General features: G+C 37.4%; 1 protein-coding gene across 1 annotated transcript in view; it reads left to right on the top strand.

Annotated features, from left to right (window-relative positions):
* The window catches only part of cpamd8 (C3 and PZP like alpha-2-macroglobulin domain containing 8), a 44150-nt gene that overhangs the window by 15191 nt on the left and 12515 nt on the right, over nucleotides 1-16444 (top strand). The window contains exons 19-30 of the mRNA XM_028026608.1: nucleotides 769-831; nucleotides 2171-2402; nucleotides 3741-3894; nucleotides 5997-6127; nucleotides 6244-6295; nucleotides 6474-6772; nucleotides 7209-7277; nucleotides 7371-7527; nucleotides 8083-8259; nucleotides 10140-10221; nucleotides 14244-14400; nucleotides 15555-15629. Coding sequence (XP_027882409.1) covers nucleotides 769-831; nucleotides 2171-2402; nucleotides 3741-3894; nucleotides 5997-6127; nucleotides 6244-6295; nucleotides 6474-6772; nucleotides 7209-7277; nucleotides 7371-7527; nucleotides 8083-8259; nucleotides 10140-10221; nucleotides 14244-14400; nucleotides 15555-15629 — 1648 coding nt within the window. The remainder of the gene's footprint in view (nucleotides 1-768; nucleotides 832-2170; nucleotides 2403-3740; nucleotides 3895-5996; nucleotides 6128-6243; nucleotides 6296-6473; nucleotides 6773-7208; nucleotides 7278-7370; nucleotides 7528-8082; nucleotides 8260-10139; nucleotides 10222-14243; nucleotides 14401-15554; nucleotides 15630-16444) is intronic.

Genomic DNA, 16444 nt, shown 5'->3' with positions numbered 1-16444 from the left:
AAGTAAGGGACATAACAGATGCATTGAAAATTAGCTTTGACTAGAAATCTGTGCGCATAACATCTTATTTCTTTTATACATAGAAGCAATGTTCACTGTATCTGTTTCTGTGAAATGAACAAAAATGTGCTGATGTCAGATGAGACCCAAATTAAGCAAAAACACAAATAATATGGCACAATTGCATACTTGAGAAGAAGACATTGTTGTGCACATAAGTAACTCCTGAGCAAAGAGTTCCATTATTCAATTAAGTAGCCAACTGTAGGAGCAGCAGAGATTCACAGCCTGCCTGATCTGTAAGCGATATGCTATTTTTTGAGTTGGTTGTTTATACATAAACTTGGTACCAGAATATCTTTGGTCAGAGATTAAGGATTTATTTTTATTTATGTCATTAAATCAGTGACAATATACTTTGGGTGGTAAGCTGGCAGGGTTGATGCTGGCCAGGCAGTGAAGCGAGGATAATGCTGTGCTTAGAACATCTGACTTTTTCCACGGTTGGAAATTTCTAATTGCTCCTCTCCTAGAGACATTCTCCCAGACTCTTAATTGCCATGTTTCACACCAGAATTGCTGATGCAGCAATACAAAGTTGCCTCTGCAACATGGTTATTGCTTGTCTTTTTGTTATTCTCCTTATAAGATAGAGCCGCCATGAGCCAAAGGAAGCAATGAAGGACTACAAAACAAGTGAAAATAATTTGCTTTCTAAATTATATTTTCCACTGATGTTTTACAAATCCTTTTGTTGTTGCGTTGTAGGACTGAGAAGCGGAGACGCACATTTTTCCCTGAAACCTGGGTGTGGCACTGCTTCAACATCAGGTAAATAAATCTTTTGACTCTTCATGTCTCTCTGAAGCATTTGTTTTTGTACTCAGCTTTGTCTTATCAAGGGAAAATACATTTGAAAAATGTCACTATGTATACAATGAAATAACTGCACATTATAATTATTATTATTGTTGTTGTTGGTGGTGGTGGTGATCTTGTATTTATATATGGATTTCAATACCTCAAGAACTGTTTTGTGTGAAACTTTATATCTGTTGCTCCTGTTACACCTGAATTTCTTTTTGTGGGATAATAAACGGTTGTAGAATAGAATAGAATTTCATTATATTCCTCTTTCTAAAAAAGAAGTACATTGCACAATAGAGAATGTTGTAAAAAGGGTAATAAAAAGTTAAAGTCTGAAATTTACAGTTATTGTGGGCATTGATGTAATTATTTTTCAAGTTTCCCAAATGTATTAGATACATGATAGTTATTTGCTGATGATACAGCATGCGTCTATAATGATTAAAAAAGAATAACAAGAATTAGGTGTTTAAGTTTTGTAAGAAGAGTAAACTCCTCTTTTTTACATACTTCTTGCCATTGTAGCCTATGAGCTCAAGCTTTGTTTCATCTGAAATTTTTTCGTGAATGCATTTTGCCTCCTTAAGTAGGCAGCACAAATTTCAGACTAAAAGTTGACTTTGGTCAATGTGCTTATTTCTTGGTCAGTATTCTCTTTTATAAAATTTGCTTCATCTTGGACAGGTCCATACTGCCATCCTTCTGAGAGGTTATTTTCATTTACTTTTTGAGAAACTTATGAAGTTGACTACACCCCCGCTCCCATACAACCCATTTTCATGTTATGTAAAATTACAGAAAATCTCTAAAATAAATCATGAAAAAATGTCCAACAGATCTACAAAGGCTTTGAAGAGGACCACATTCCGTTCTGCTTTCCTGTAAACTTCAAAGCTCAGATTTTCCTAAAAAGTATTTTTCAGTGAATTCTTGCCAACTTTAATCAAAGGGAGGAGTGTGATGCAGCTTTTTGAAGTTTAATATGTCATTTGACTTCGCCAAGACCAACATGAAATGCATGCTGCCAGGAATGACCTCAAGCCATTCCATACAGAGGAACAGATTAAGTCAACATCCAAGCGTCCCTCTCCGCCATCCAATTTGGAGTGTTTGCTGTAGTTACATCAGTTGAGATGTTGGTGTTGACACAGGTGTTAGCAGTATAAAAATGTCCAATTAAATCTACCGTTATCAATCAAATGTGGTTTTTCATTGCCTGTGTTAAATGACATCAATAAATGATGTCAAAATGTAATCATTGTCCAACACGTTTCTGAGTTGTGTTTCATTGGGTCACTCACAGCTCTGAAACTGGGGAGACTCTCCTCCAGTTGGATGTCCCAGATTCGATCACCACATGGGTCACAGAAGCTGTTGGACTCTCTGAGGAGAAGGGACTGGGTCTGGCAGAGAGGACAGAGCTTCGGACTTTCAAGCCCTTCTTTGTTGACTTCACGCTGCCTTACAGTTTAATTAGAGGGGAGCAGACCAAAGTCCCTCTTACAGTCTACAACTACCTTCCTACTTGTTCAGAGGTAAAAAAAAAATTGATTGCTGAGAGGGGTTGAATAAACATTTTTCCAATGTTGATATTTTACTTTAACACACTGCCTGTGTCATTCAGAAATAATTCCAAACACTCCTGTATGTTTTGTTGTAGCAAGGTGAAAACAAAGAGATGAAAATTTTCTTACTGGAATTCTGACTTAAGAGGTCATCCTTGTTTTTCCAGGTTGAACTTGAAGAATATTCCAAACAGAGCATCATCGGTAAACGTGTTCATCGGTAACACCGATGAACACGCCATCATGATTTAACATAGGTCAACATTAACTTTATGTAAATTTAAAAGAAAGAAATCATGCATTTTCTGATACCTTGTACTCCTTGTCAATAATTTCTTCAGCTCACAATTTCAGCTAAAGGAAACAGATGCAATTCAAAATATCTTTGTTATTATGGACAGGCTCTGTATGTCAGCTTCAATATGCAGTTTAACAGTGAATTATTATCCATTTACACATATTGGATCACTATAAAATGTTTTGATTTATACATTTAAAAAAAGGTTTATTGTTCTGTATTCCATGGACCCCAGAAATTTGTTGGTGGGCATTCAGAGGTGTTTGTTATTGTAGCACAACTTATCCTACATTTTAAAAAATTATTAGTGACTAATGACTAGTGATGATTTTTTTCGCTAGCCTTGCTTTTCAGTAATTTCAGCAATTTCTGTAATCTGTTTCTCTGAATCTTTAAGTTTGCACCATTCAAAAGTAGATAAGTATTTGAGAAGAGGTATTTGAAATTCCTGAGGAAGGCAATGTGAAGAGCTGATTTTTAGCTCCAAAATAGTTTGTAGCACTCACTTTGAAGAGCTATCCAAACTTTATTCTGGCCTTAAATGGACCCATCCTGCACTCCATATACATGACATCATAATTTGTGCAGATGAGCCTGTTAAATGGTCTTTGCGTGTGCTGCCCTGATGTCATGTTTGGTGAATATGCAAACCAGAATCGCCCTTTCTTTGATGTCCACCCCTAAAACATGTGATTCTTATATTTGCTGCTCAGTTATTTATGACTCGTGGCATGGAGATAAAGAACTGTTAAAAGACCCTGTTTGCGGTACCGCGCCCTGTGAAAACTGGATGATGACCACACTTTAATCCTTCATGAAGCCTGAGAGGCATTAAGTCAAGCAGCATGGAAATAAGCTTGATGAAATGTTAATTTAAAAAACCCCCAAAAAACTCTTTTCTTTCGGCAGTTTGAGGAAACACGCAATATGAGGGAGATAGAACAAAGATTATGTCATTTTCTGCCGTCATATGAGGTCAAGTGGTTCTTATTTGTCTTTTTCTCTCTTAGGTACATGTAAAAGTATCTATTCCAAAAGGTATCAAGTTTATTGGCCATCCTGGAAAGCATCATCTTACCAGAAAGAAATGCGTTGCTCCTGGAGAAGCTATTCCTACGTCCATTGTGTTGTCATTCACTGAACTGGGATCTGCAAACATCACAGGTATTCCATCACTTTATATATATTTTAAGCTGCAGTTTATTGATAAAGTCTCATTAAGACTTTATCTTCCCTTCACTAGTTAGGTTCACAGTTCTTGTCCCAGTTTGTCAGAGCAGCAAAACAGTTATTCCTGTTGGAGAACTAATCAGATTTTTGATTACGCAAATCAGACTATATCATTAAGCATAATGATCATTATCAAGCATGATAAACTTTTCGCTAGGACATTGGGTCCGCTCAGTGTGAGTCCTTACAGAAAAGCCAGCCCTTTGGGAATGGAGTGTGGGCCAAGAGGCTGAGCTGTGTGTGATCTGGTCACCCACCCTGGTTACAAGCAGTCCCCTCCTGAGCGCATGTGAAAACAAAGCTGACCAGCAGTAGGGGAGAGTAACCAGAGCTGTACTGTGACACTCAGTGGCATGTTGATGAGTTTTCAGGTCACCAGCGGTCAAGGGGCCCCCCATAGCCCCACTCATAGTTTCCTGGCCTCTTGTGTTTCCTTTTCGCTACACACACACAAAGAGACTCATCTTGGCACAGTGCCAGATTGCCAATGTCCTCCACATGAAGCGAACTGGGTGTCCATCTAGAAACATGTTTGACACCCAGATAATTAGGGATATGGCCCGTTTCATCTATTGTTATTTTTTTAACCTCTTAAATCCATTGTTATATTATTTTTCCTTGCGGTTCAGATTCAGTTTTTATGTGACATGTATATTTTCAGACAGGGTTTCAGCAGTGTTGAAGCTTTATGGTTTAGCTGATGCTAATAACCTCAGAGAACATTCTCAGCAGCTGTTTAATGGTGCTTATTGATTGTTGGCACTCATCTTTTTTACCACTTTGAAACATCATACCTCAAACTACAGTCTGCATAGATTACTGACAACCACTATTTGTAATTATACAGATAAAAAGACAGTTCCAACTATAATATATTGGAGGGATTCTCAAGGCCTGGTGTCCTACAACTTTTAAATGTGTCCAACACACCTGAATCAAATGGCTGAACCTTTGCTGGTTTGGGAAGAAAATGCCAACTGACATAGACTGGCTCATAGACCAAGCAAAAACCTTGGTGGGCATTCTCACCCCTTGTTTAAGGGTTCTTACAAAGAGTGGAATCAGTGCTGGCCCCAAAAGCTAAAGCCTCCAGTGCATGTGTACAAAGTTCTAACTGCTTTATACTTTAATCAGAGGGGACCAGACCTTCCAAGGAGACCATTATGTCTGATTTAGGAACAACCGACCTCTACCAGACTATCCTCTGCCAGCACTCCTACCTCATCACAAAACTGCAGATGATTGTGGCCCTACATGTGACCAGACACTGCCTTGGTTGGAGAACCAACAAAAACTAACCAGATTTCTGAAAGAGGTTTACAGAAGGATGTTATTTATTTTCAATGGGCAGGATGGAGTGCAGCTTGTTTCCTGTAAAAGATAAGACATTGAGCAATCTAAGAAAAATCTTTGACAGCACCATTCAATCAACTGGACATCAGTGGAGAGATGAAATAAAAGAGATGTTGGCAGTACCAGCAGCACATCCAGCAAAACAATCCTCAAATGACTTTTGCTCAATAAGAGGGATTCATGTGGTTGAAATAGGCTGATATTCCCCAGTTGGGTTTAAGGAGTTCAAATGAAAAGCAGTTTTTCGGATGTACTGGTGGATCTCTAACTTTTTGCTGGACTATATCAAAAACAGATGCCCGGTTTCAGTTGTTCTTTGAAAACCTTTAGGACTGCTGTGAAATTCTCCATGGATTTAGAGAAACCACATTACCTTAGCATCACTTGCTTCTTAATTTTCTCCTTAGTTTGGGGGCTAGATTATTCATTTTTGTTTATTTGCCTATTCATATTCACTCAGAGTCCAAGTTACTCTGCAAATTTTCTGTAAAAATTGATGGTCAAATTTCCAATCAATTAATTTGTCAGCTTAAGAGCATGTTGGCAAAATAGTTAAAATAGTTATTTCTCTGTCTTTTGTGAAAATATTTCTTGCTAGGAAAAATGCAGCAGATATATTTCTAGAGAATGTATAAAATTTGAAGTCATGAATGATTCTGTTTTGTTTTTTTTTATCTTTAAAGCTCGAGCTATTGCCTACAGTTCACCAAGTTGCTGTTCAGATGGAATACTGTCAGGCAAGAGTGGTAATTATGCAGATGAAAAGAGGATCCCCATTGGCAACGATTATGTTCGCAGGACTGTCCTTGTTGAGGTAAAAGAGTAGACATTCATTGTCATTTATTAAAAACTGTTTATATACTGCTTGAACACATTATAATGGCAAACTGCGTGCTTTTCTTTTTTCTATGCTTTACAATCTGCTTGCAGCCAGAGGGGCTATCAAGAGACTATACCTACAGTGTTTTCTTCTGTCCCAATGGTTAGTGCAAATATGTTTCAATTATAATTTCTAAAAAATGTTTTCCAAAAACCAAATGTGTTCCCAAAAAGAGTCTTTTTTTTCTAATAATATTTAATTGAAATATATAAGTATTGAGTATGCAACAATCATGCCCAAAATTTCCCAACAAAAGTGCATTTCATATTATCCCTTTTAGAGAGAATCCACATTTCCACTCCTAATAAATATGAGTATCAGTATGTCAAAAAGCCATCCAAGATGACACAGTTTGAGGTGGCTGTGAAGACCCACAACGACGCCCACATTGCCCTCTCTGCTAGTCCACACGACAGTGCAGAGATGCTTGAGATTGTACTCGGAGGGAGGCAAAATACTCGCTCCTGGATTTCCTTGGGCAAAATGGGTGACCCCCTGGTCAGTGTGTCCACACCAGGGATATTGTCCTGGGATGAGTTCCGCAGTTTTTGGATCAGCTGGCAAGGAGGCTTGGTACAGGTAGGAGAAAAACATATATATATATATATATATATATATATATATATACATATATATAAATGTGTGTGTTTGGGGGTGAGGGTGTGCTTGTGTGTGTATAACAAACTCATCATTTTGTGATGCAGTTATTGTGTACTTCTGCCTTGCACGTCCTTTGGTTCAATCAGGTGATGGATTACACGTGGTGTACGTGTGCCTAACGTACATCACGCCTAACGTACGTGGTGTACGTTAGGCTATTAAATATCTAATTATATTTTGTTGGGATCAACCGCATCTTAGAAAGATGGAGTATATCAGGGTATTTCTCAAGCTGATTCTTTTTATTACTGATGCCTTTTGACTGACAGGGCGTAGGATTAAATATTTTCCCGAATTATAAAAACATTATCAAGACATGTTTTACTTTCCTCTGTCTGCATTTTCTTCTGTCTAGGTGGGCCATGGTTTGCATCCATCCAATGAATCTATCATCCTGCATTGGGCAGGCCAGTTTCCAGGACAGGTTTGACTTTTTCATGGTATGATGTACAAAATTTTGGTACTTTATGCTTATAGATTATTTTGAAATATATGCGTATGTTTTTTGTCCATCTAGGTGCAACACATTGGGTTCTCAACTGGGTGGGGCTCTGTAGGAGAGTTTAAAATCTGGAGGAAGGAGGACTCTGATGATGACCACAATGAGGCCTTCACTCTTGGGGTACCACACAACATGGTGCCTGGATCGGAAAGAGCCTCTGCATTTATGATTGGTATGGTAGTTTATGGTTGGAGGCATACACAGTGCCTTTCAGAAGTATTCATACACCTTAAACTTTTCATATTCTCAAAATATTCTGTCAGGATTTCATGTGATAGCAAGAACTTCATTCCACTTGTGATAGATACAAGTCTTGAGGTTAACATCTGGCTTTTTAGTGATATTAAATTAACCTCAAGACTTGGATTATGAAATAAGTGACTTCTGAAGGTAACTGATTGTACAGAATTTTATTTAGAGAATTAAAAGTTTGTAGGGGTTGATGTAAATTCTCCCAAGAGTTTACATTTTTGTATTTGTAAAGAATTTTAGAGTTGTGCTCTACTTTGTGGTAGTCTGTCATATAAACTCATCACAATAACATGGAAGCTTGTGGTTGTGTCAAAATGTGGTTAAAGTTCAAGAGGTGTAAATACTTTTGTAAGGTACTGAAATTATCTGTGGTCACACCGTAAAACTGCTATTTAATTGACTCTAAAATATACTTACTTTTTCAGTGTAACACACACAAAAAAAATTTATGCATACGTCTGTGCACCTGTAACAGGAGACGTAATGGGACCAACTCTGAACAACTTGGATAAACTGCTGCGGCTGCCCTTTGGCTGTGGAGAGCAGAACATGATTCACTTTGCACCCAATGTTTTTGTTCTGAAGTACCTTCAGAAGACCGGGCAGCTGAGTCCTGAGGTTGAAAACGAAGCCACGGACTATCTGCTTCAAGGTAATGAAACTGGAGGCCAAGTTTTTGTCTTGCATTCATATGTAATTCTACCTGTGTGGAGTTTTGTGTTGCAGAACCCAGTTACAGGTTCTGGCACAGGGTCACAGCATCAGTGGTCAGGCCAACATAAAGCTCTAAAGCAGCCCACCCTCACAAAAAGAAAACCTCCCCAAACATTCTACAAGCCTACTTCAATAGATAGAGACACTACCACTAAGGTTGAGGCTGTTTCCACTAAACAAAGCAGTTACAAAGAAATCTAAATCTAAATTACTAAGAATTACTAAGAAAATTATTTAACACACACACAACTGACTACCAACATATACAGATACATTAAACATTAAACAAAGAGCAAAACAAAAGTTTCAGTCCACTTTGTCCCTCAGTTTCACCCAGTTGTCCACCTCAATAAGATGGATAATTAGGTGAAATCTGATCTGACTGCCATAATGTGTGCACTCCATGAAGCTAGCCCTCAGGAAGTTGCCCTCAAAGAAAAATAAATTAGTTTTCAATAAAAGCATAACAATGCAAATTGTCTGTTGTCTATTAGTGACGGAGATGCTTTGCAGCACCCTTTCAACCTCAGTCTAACAGAAGATTCTTACCTTACCCTTGAAAAATAGCATTTCTGCTTTATTTTGCTTTCTTTACACTTTCCAAGTACCTCTTGTCTGTTCAAGTTGGCAAGGAACTCAGTAAAACAAGGGAACAGCAAGATAATCCACAATTTACCAAGTCTGTTATTTTCTATTATGTAGTTTACCTTCATTCTAATTGGATGATATTCAAGCAAGTTGCAAACACAAGTGTGTCTCAAAAAATATACAGTAAATATGTTCAATACATATTCATGTCAGAAATGAAACTGTCAGGTCATCTACATTGTTGGGTCTGGTGTCGCTCATCTTCCTCTTGACAATATCCTGTTGATTTTCTATGGGGTTCAGGTCAGGCCAGTTTGCTGATCAATCAAGAACAGGAACACCATGGTCACTGAATCAGCTTTCATTACCTTTGCTAGTGTGGGTCAGTGAAATGAGCATCTCCATAAAGTTTGTCAGCAGATGAAAGCAAGAAGTGCTTTAAAAGAATCCTGGTAGACGGCTGTATAGAATGTGAACTTCAGAAAACACATTGGACCAAGGTCAGCAGATGGCATTTCACCTAAAACTATCGGAATGTGAAAACGTCACATTGAACTTACAGCAACATGGATTCTGAACTCTTTTTCTAGACGCTGGGACCTTGATTTCCAAATTAAATACAAATTTCACTTTCATCTGCAGCTGCTCTCAATTTATATAATTTCCCTTCCCTTTCAACTCAGCAGCCTACGGACACAGACTGAGAAAACATTTGGAGGTTCAGAAAATATTTTCAAATATTTTGACTTAATTAGCTAATTAGGGTGTGACACCACAAGTTCCCACTATTTAACATTATCACAAATTTTCTCAGACACAAAAGTTTCTATAAGCTATTATTATCAAAATGACAAGACATAAAGGCTTGAGATATTTCACTCTGTGTGTAATGAATCTATATATTTTATGAATTTCACTTTCTGAAATGAGTGACAAAAGTACTCAATGTTTCCATAAATCAACTTATGAGCACATATACTGTAAACTTTTACATTTTGGATTGTATATCACAAATTGCATCACTCAGCCTTACTAACATTATTTTTCTCTCTTTTGACATTTTCTTCCATTAATATCAAAAGTTGTTGCGTGGACAAGACTTTTATTAATACTGGTCACGCTACTCATGAAAATAAGAGTATTCACAAATTCTGCATGGGAAACTCAGAGAGTTAATCATTCCAGATATTTCTCCTCTTCACAGCAAACCTGTTTTCTGTTGTCATCCAGGTTACCAAAGACAGCTGACCTATAAACGGCAGGATGGCTCGTACAGTGCATTTGGTGAAAGGGATTCCTCAGGCAGTATGTGGTAAGCCAATGCAAGTGTAGTGCATGAGTTTTACATGCAGACGCACAAGGCGTGTCTAGAAGCAGCAGAGTCGTTCAGAGTTTTTTGGAATAAAGGTATTTGGTAAGAGTGGAGAATTTATAATGCAAAAAAAATACAAAATACAAAAAAAACCCTAATTTTAATTTAGCATGCAATTTTACTTATTTACGTAACTGTATGCATACACTATGTGAAATATTTTATTTGCTAAATAAAATATTTAATTTATTTGAATGAAGTACTTTTTATTTTCCATACAGCCAGTTAGCTCTTAAACAGAAATGTATCCCTGCAGTGCGGAGTTCCTCTGCTTGTAATTTAAGGTCTCATTCTTAATGTTCATTCCTCCTGTTGATTTATGAGCTCAGGTGGGTATTGTGATGTTTAATAGAGCTAAGACTGTAAAACAGCAGGTTTTATAAACGACAGGCAATTGAAAACAAACATTATGATTGGGTCCCTGAGGCAGGTAAAATTTATTCTCATCAAAATTTACCTATGCAGTTTTGACCCTGTAAACTCTAAGTGCCATGATTGGAGTCAGTATTATATGTTGTCTGGAGCCTTTACCTTTTTTTATTCCTTGTAAAGTAAAAGTTATGAATGCTATCTAATGACTCATTATGCTTAGTGTAATTGGTGATATTAAACTGTTGTGGTAGGATTTAAATCTTCTTAATGAGAGCATGTGAGGATGTGACAAGCAGTAGTTTGGGGCTTTCTTGCGGTGCTCGGGGCAGCAAATGTGGTTTGTGGGCACTAAATAAATAGTGAACTATGAGTAAACCTGCAAAAGACACTTTATAAATCAATCAGCAACACATTAGCCTCCAAAACAAGCCCGGTTTTTGTTGTTGTTCCAGAGTTCATGAGTGGAGCAGTGCTTTAATTGCCTGCTGTAATGTTGTGTTAATATTTCCCAGCATTTAAAAAACATTTTACAGGGGAAATTGGTGGAATATAGTAATTCAGAATAAATGACAGCAGCTGGCAGTGAATTAGGGTGCAGTATTTACGGTTTTCCATTCCAGGGCAGTTAAAAGTTCACAGAATTAACCTAAAGCTAAATGACTAGCGCTAGGAGGACTCTTGCTTAGAAGGAAGAGCTCAGTATTTTTTAGGTTAGCTAGAAGGATTGACTGTTTTTGTTGTTGTTGTTTTTCATGAATTGTGCTATACTTTAAGACTTAAATCTGCAGCATGCAACTGTTTAAAAAAATATGTTTTATTACATATTTGTTAAAACTGTCACCATGTTACATTTCACATAGCAGAATGCAAAACAAATCACATCTTTAAAGATCAAGCTGCTCCTCCTCCTCCCATATGCAGAAATGCATTGCTCACTGTCAAAAACAAAGGGTCAGCCTTTAATTTCTCCAATTTATGTGTTAATGTTTACTTATTTAGTTATCCCATTGTATTTGGCTAAAAATAAACTGAGACAAGATACTCTCTGTGTCTACATTCTGAAATCATAGAAATGGATGACCTACCTTATGTAAAAGCAGTATCAACAATTTAGTTTATGTTATCAAATATTGACTCTTGGTCTAGCTAATCTAAATTATAAAGATCCATTCTTATCTACTTGTATTTTGTTCAAAAGCTGAAAATAATAAGATTTTCATGAAGTATGATCATTTTTATGGTCTTGGGGTAAAACATTTGTTTTCATATGAATATTTTGATTTTGTGAAGTTTTATTGAAGTAAGATTTTGGTATATAACAAAACTGGCAATGCTGTTTTGCAGTTGGAATCAGATATTTACATTCAACGTATAAAAAGGCTAATATATTTTTCTTACTGTCTGACATTAAATCAGACAGAATTCTTCCAGTTTTTTTTTATTTATTCACATGGAGAAGATGGTATATTTGTTAGGCATAACAAATATGCTTAGCAGCGCATACTTACTTCCTCTTATCAATGTCCTCTTCAGAAGCCTAACTTCTCAGCAGCTGCTGTAATTTAATGTATGTATACAATTCTTATCTAACATACTTAAGGTACACTGTAAAATATACACATGTTGTAGATACTACAATACCCTCAATAAATACAGATCGGAGGCATGTATCTTTTTAATTGATATACTTAACCAATTACATGTATCAGTTAAATAGTCAGCCATTGCGCTTAGTAGGAAGGCCTGTTTTGGTACAAAATGTGTGTATTAGTCGCGGAATAATGCAGAAGACCTTGTAAAGACCTAAACTGAAGCTGGTGAGAGAGTGTTATTATCCATACATTGGCTGAAAGTTCACTCAGAGAAAAAGAAGCCACTGTCTTACAAAAGCAACATTAAAACTCAGATTAGAGTTTGCAAAATGTATTCAAGGCACAAAAATGTAAATTTTTGGAAGGAACTGAAATATAACTGCTTAATGATCTTTGTTGAATTTGGAGGAAAAAGACAGATGCTTCTAAGCTTGGGAACTCCATCCTAGTTGTGCCGTATTAGATTTGCATCATCATGTTTTGTGGGTATTTTTCTGCATGAAGGACTGCTGCATTTCACAAAGTAGATGAGATCAAGAGAGCATTACCGTGTCAAAAAACACACACATAAAGTTATGTACAATCTAAAAATTGGCTTTTAAGAAACATACTTTTGTCATAAATTATGTAAAGTCTCAAAAACAGTTGCTTTTTTTAAAATAAAGCTTTTTTTATTTTTACAAGCTGGTGCTATCAGGCAATATGTGTTTATCAATAGATTCCTATATAAGGCTAGGTGGCTAAATACCCAGTCTACACACTTTACTACTTTGTCCTCTTATCTTTTTGATTGATAATGTTTTTCCATAAAGTAATCATCCGGAGAGAATCTGGACAGTTTTAAGTCCAAATCATAACATTCCTAGTAAAACCGCAGCCGGATTGGATTTATCATGAAGCCTCTTTTAAATACACTCAGAGTGGAGCTGGAGAGGAGCGATTTTTAAGTGGGAAGTTAGAAAACAGGGAAAGAGGAAGAAAATTACTAGGAGGATTCTCTAGCTTGGGGGTTGAGGATCGGAAGTCAGCTTCCCTTGTGCTTCCTTCCTTTCCAAAAGCACTTCGCATTTATGCTCTCCAGAGCTTTTCCTTGAGGGTGAACATTTAAAGCCAGAACTGTGGCATCAGTTTTGTCTCAGGGGAGGAATAATCCAGCTTCCAGTCAGGAAAGATTTTATGTTTTTGGTTTATGAGTGTACGTACCATTCTTTTTTTTCCTACTTATTCCCCTGTTGCTGTTTTCTTGGACTATGATCTCACTTATGGGCCACATTAGGAAAGTAAAGTGTGAATGTTTGTGTTTTCCTTCCTTTCCATCTCATTTTTCTTTCTTTGCTTCGTAAACAACTTACCTCACCTATAGTTACCTAACTCTGGTCAGGGTTGCTGTAATGGAAGACTTGCTGTCACATCAGCTATTGGCCAAAGACAGCACTCTCTACCAGGAGGTCTATTGTTTATGTATATTTATAAGCTCAGTCATGAACCCAGGACTGACCTGGTTGAACTCTATCGCTCCACAGAGTCTCCTCCGCTGCAGCCCGCTGAAACCGTAGCTCACGAACCTTCATTCGCACTCCTGGGCCGTCCGGATTCACAAACCTTCATCCCTAGGATCTGTGCTTTCATAAGTTGAGAAATGCTTTTGGGGAATGTTTTACTCCCAACCAGAAACATGCTCGATTGGCTTGTGTGCAGTTTCACATTCTCAAGAGCACAGCTGTTGCATCCAGTTGCACTGATCAAACTGCCCATCTGCTCCCCTCCTCATTCCTTTCTTCTTCTTTCCATTTCATCAAATCATCTATACATTCTTGTCCTCTGATGACAAATTGAAAGCGGGTGGCTCTTTGAAAAACACTTTTATGCTAGTTGTTGTCCTGTAAGGGTTGATGTGTATTTACAGATGTTTGTTTGAAAGTACTGTAAATGCTCATTAAGGATCTTAATTTTTCTTCCTCTTACCTGCTCTTTCATCTCCACTGACCTGTCCTCTAGGCTGACAGCGTTTGTTCTGAAGTCCTTTGCTCAGTCTCGGGGATTTATCTTCATTGACCCTGAAGAGCTCCAGGCAGCCAAGTCCTGGCTTATCAAACATCAGCGAGAAGATGGTTCCTTTCCTGCTATGGGACGCATCCTCAATAAAGACCTGCAGGTAGGTCTATGTTTGGATGGATGTAAGTTTAAAGCAGTTTGCCTGCCAATTTAAATTGAAATCAGTAACACAACAAAGAATATAGAAAGCTGGCTGCTGTTTTGTCATATTTAAGACTTAATTAACTTAATCAGGTAATCCCTGTTTCTTTCCAGTACTCCCCATCTGGGTTTGTTTGCTAGTGTTTCGTCAAATGGTGACTCATATGTAAGGAAATTGGATTCCACCCATGAAAAATGTATCTGTCAATGCCAAACAGCTCATTCTGATGTGTTGTTTATTGGACTGTATAGTTGATGTTTGAAGGTACATGGCAGATTGGGAATTTAACAACTTTTTCATTTTACATGCACTACTTCCTTGCCTGAGTAGTGCATGGAATAATTGCCTGGGACCTCAGCCTAATTCTGGATACCATAGACATCACACATTGCTGTGTGATGATATCCTCACCAACACAACCATACCGGCAGCCACTGGGTGTGTTGGTCATTCTGGCATGAACAGCACATTTTCTTTTCCTCCAAGTTTTGTGGATTGTCCCTAATAATCCCCACACTATGGAGGTGAGTGTTGTCATCCTGGAGGACTGAAATTGACATAATGGCATGGATTTTTCTCAGACTAGAGCAGACGCTATTTGACCGATGCTCACAGGTACTGTTAATCAGGCGCCTGATTCTCATCACCTCAAGTAACAGAACCTCTAAGCAAGACTCCACTGCAGAAAAAGCTTTTTGGCAGTTTTTAGTGGGTTCAAGTCTGCTATTCAACAAATGCAGTTTCTTTACAAATGTGGCATCGTTTAAAGAGAAATTACATGGCTTTCCAACAGTTATAAATGTTATTGCCAAGAAACATTGTTTCAAAAGAAATAATGTTCCTTTTGAAACAATATTGCATCCATCCACCTATCCATCCCCTCATTCATCACTGCTGTAATGTGCCAGTGATGTTAAAGATTGAATATGAATAACATGGTCATGCTATTGGTATGACCATGTTATACCAATAGCATGGTCTTTCAATGACGTTATTAATATACTTTCAATAACTTTATTAATATAACCTTTACAACATCTTTTTGGTACATAATTAAGGAGAGGATTTGCAGGGCATTTATAAGGTAATAACTTATGATGTTTTTTTTGTAGGGAGGTATCCATGGCAAGATATCTCTAACTGCTTATGTGGTAGCAGCTCTGTTGGAGACGGGGATAACAACAGAGGTAAGTTCAAAAACATGTTTCTTTTATTTAACAGTCAGTCTTCAGAGGGAGTTTTCTGATGGAAAAATAGAGTTATATTTGACAGTTATAAACAAATCTAAAAAACAACGTTGATTCAAAATTTCCTGATGTGGAATTCGATTTATATTTTTTGTTGAATTTACTAAAGGAGGTTTTTATTATCATAAGAGTAAACACCCAGAGTTATTCCCGACCCACTTAAAGAAGCGAAGGAGGCCCATCCCACCGGGCCGGTTCGTGTATGGACGTATCACTGCATTCCCGAAAGTTGTGAAGATGGATGTGTTGGCAGTCGGCCCACTCAAATTTGTTATGCCCCAGCACTTTTAATGTACCTGCTTCAAAACATTCAGGCTGACATGCAGCGACAGTTTTAGCCTCACAAAACACACCTCTTTAGTACTTTTCTCACTCTTTCATCCACTCTTCAATGGACATGTAACCATCTTGAGTTTTTTTGAAAAACTTCTCTTCAGTAAAATCAGTCCTCAAAAGATAAATATCCAGGATGCAAATTCTTGAAACTCATTTTGTCTTTTCTTACCAGTTTTCTAAATAGTTGAATTTATTTGGAATTTCATCTCTTTGGCCCGTTTCCATCTATCTGTCTCTCCACCTTCTTGCTGCTGTCTATCTCCACAGGGATTCTTCTTAGTATTTGCCCTTTTAGAGTTGATAAAAAATGAAAAGGTATTCTTAACTTCAAAGCCATACCTTGACCTCCTTTCCAGTTTCCATTAATTAAAAGGCAACACTGCCAATTACAGCAAGATGACTCTAGAGGACTATAATCT

The sequence above is a fragment of the Xiphophorus couchianus genome, chromosome 9, assembly GCF_001444195.1.
Source record: "Xiphophorus couchianus chromosome 9, X_couchianus-1.0, whole genome shotgun sequence".
Classification (NCBI taxonomy): Eukaryota; Metazoa; Chordata; class Actinopteri; order Cyprinodontiformes; family Poeciliidae; genus Xiphophorus; species Xiphophorus couchianus.
Note: the sequence above shows the minus strand (reverse complement) of the source record. Positions and strands in the feature narration are given on the sequence as shown.